The 819-nt window shown below is 41.4% G+C and overlaps 1 protein-coding gene across 1 annotated transcript in view; it reads right to left on the reverse strand.

Annotated features, from left to right (window-relative positions):
- Nucleotides 1-535, reverse strand: part of LOC106012133 — a gene marked incomplete at both ends in the record, with an annotated part of 1537 nt that extends 1002 nt beyond the window's left edge. The window contains 1 exon segment of the mRNA XM_013084062.1: nucleotides 424-535. Coding sequence (XP_012939516.1) covers nucleotides 424-535 — 112 coding nt within the window.
- Nucleotides 536-819: the final 284 nt, after the last annotated feature.

An 819-nucleotide genomic window follows, 5' to 3' on the forward strand; every position in this document is an offset into this window, starting at 1 on the left:
TGTACATCTACTATTGGACACGAACCTACTCTAATGGCAACTTGTATAAGACAGTCACTTGTTCAAACGAAACTTTCCATTTCCCTTCTGCATTTTTATTTCTTTTTTTTAAATTCTGTTTTATTTAACTTTTTTTTTTCTTTTCTTTTCTTTTCTTTCATTCTTAATTTATTTTTTAAATTTCATTTTGCATTACAGCGCCACTGTGTAATAATATGTTCATCTGTCTTAGACAACCACACTTCCCTTCATCTAATGGGTGACTGTCTTACACAGTCTTAGACAGGTTCGACTGCACTTTCTATTGTCGACCGCACACCAGTGACTTACAGTCAGACACCCGTGGCAGCGCTCTTATGACCTTATGAAGTTGCAAACGCCGTAAAACCTTACTAAATCGAAAGTAAAACAGCCAGTACTCACTGTCATACACCCGTCTGTACGGCGGCCGGTCCCGTTTGCCCAGAGAGGCCTGTACTAGGAACACCACAGCGGTCAGTGAAACCGTCAGTAGAGAGACCAGGTCCTGGCAGATCTGAGAGGAACAAGGCAGGATTGGTTGTAGTCACAGAATTCTACACTTAGTGTAGAATTCTGTGGTTGTAGTAGAAGTTTTACGGCGCTCGCAACTGCATAAGGTCACATGAGTGCCAAGGGGTGGATGTCAACAGAGAATTCCGAAGGTAGGATTTTGTAACGTGCCACCATGGTATACTAGTAGTAGTATTATAATGTGAAGAAACAGGGGTTTGTTAACGTACCTCTATAGTCAATCTAAAGAAAAGGGGGCTTACTGATACACCATCTAGTCAGGTCCAT

This window comes from Aplysia californica, unplaced genomic scaffold (genome assembly GCF_000002075.1).
Source record: "Aplysia californica isolate F4 #8 unplaced genomic scaffold, AplCal3.0 scaffold00270, whole genome shotgun sequence".
Lineage (NCBI taxonomy): Eukaryota > Metazoa > Mollusca > Gastropoda > Aplysiida > Aplysiidae > Aplysia > Aplysia californica.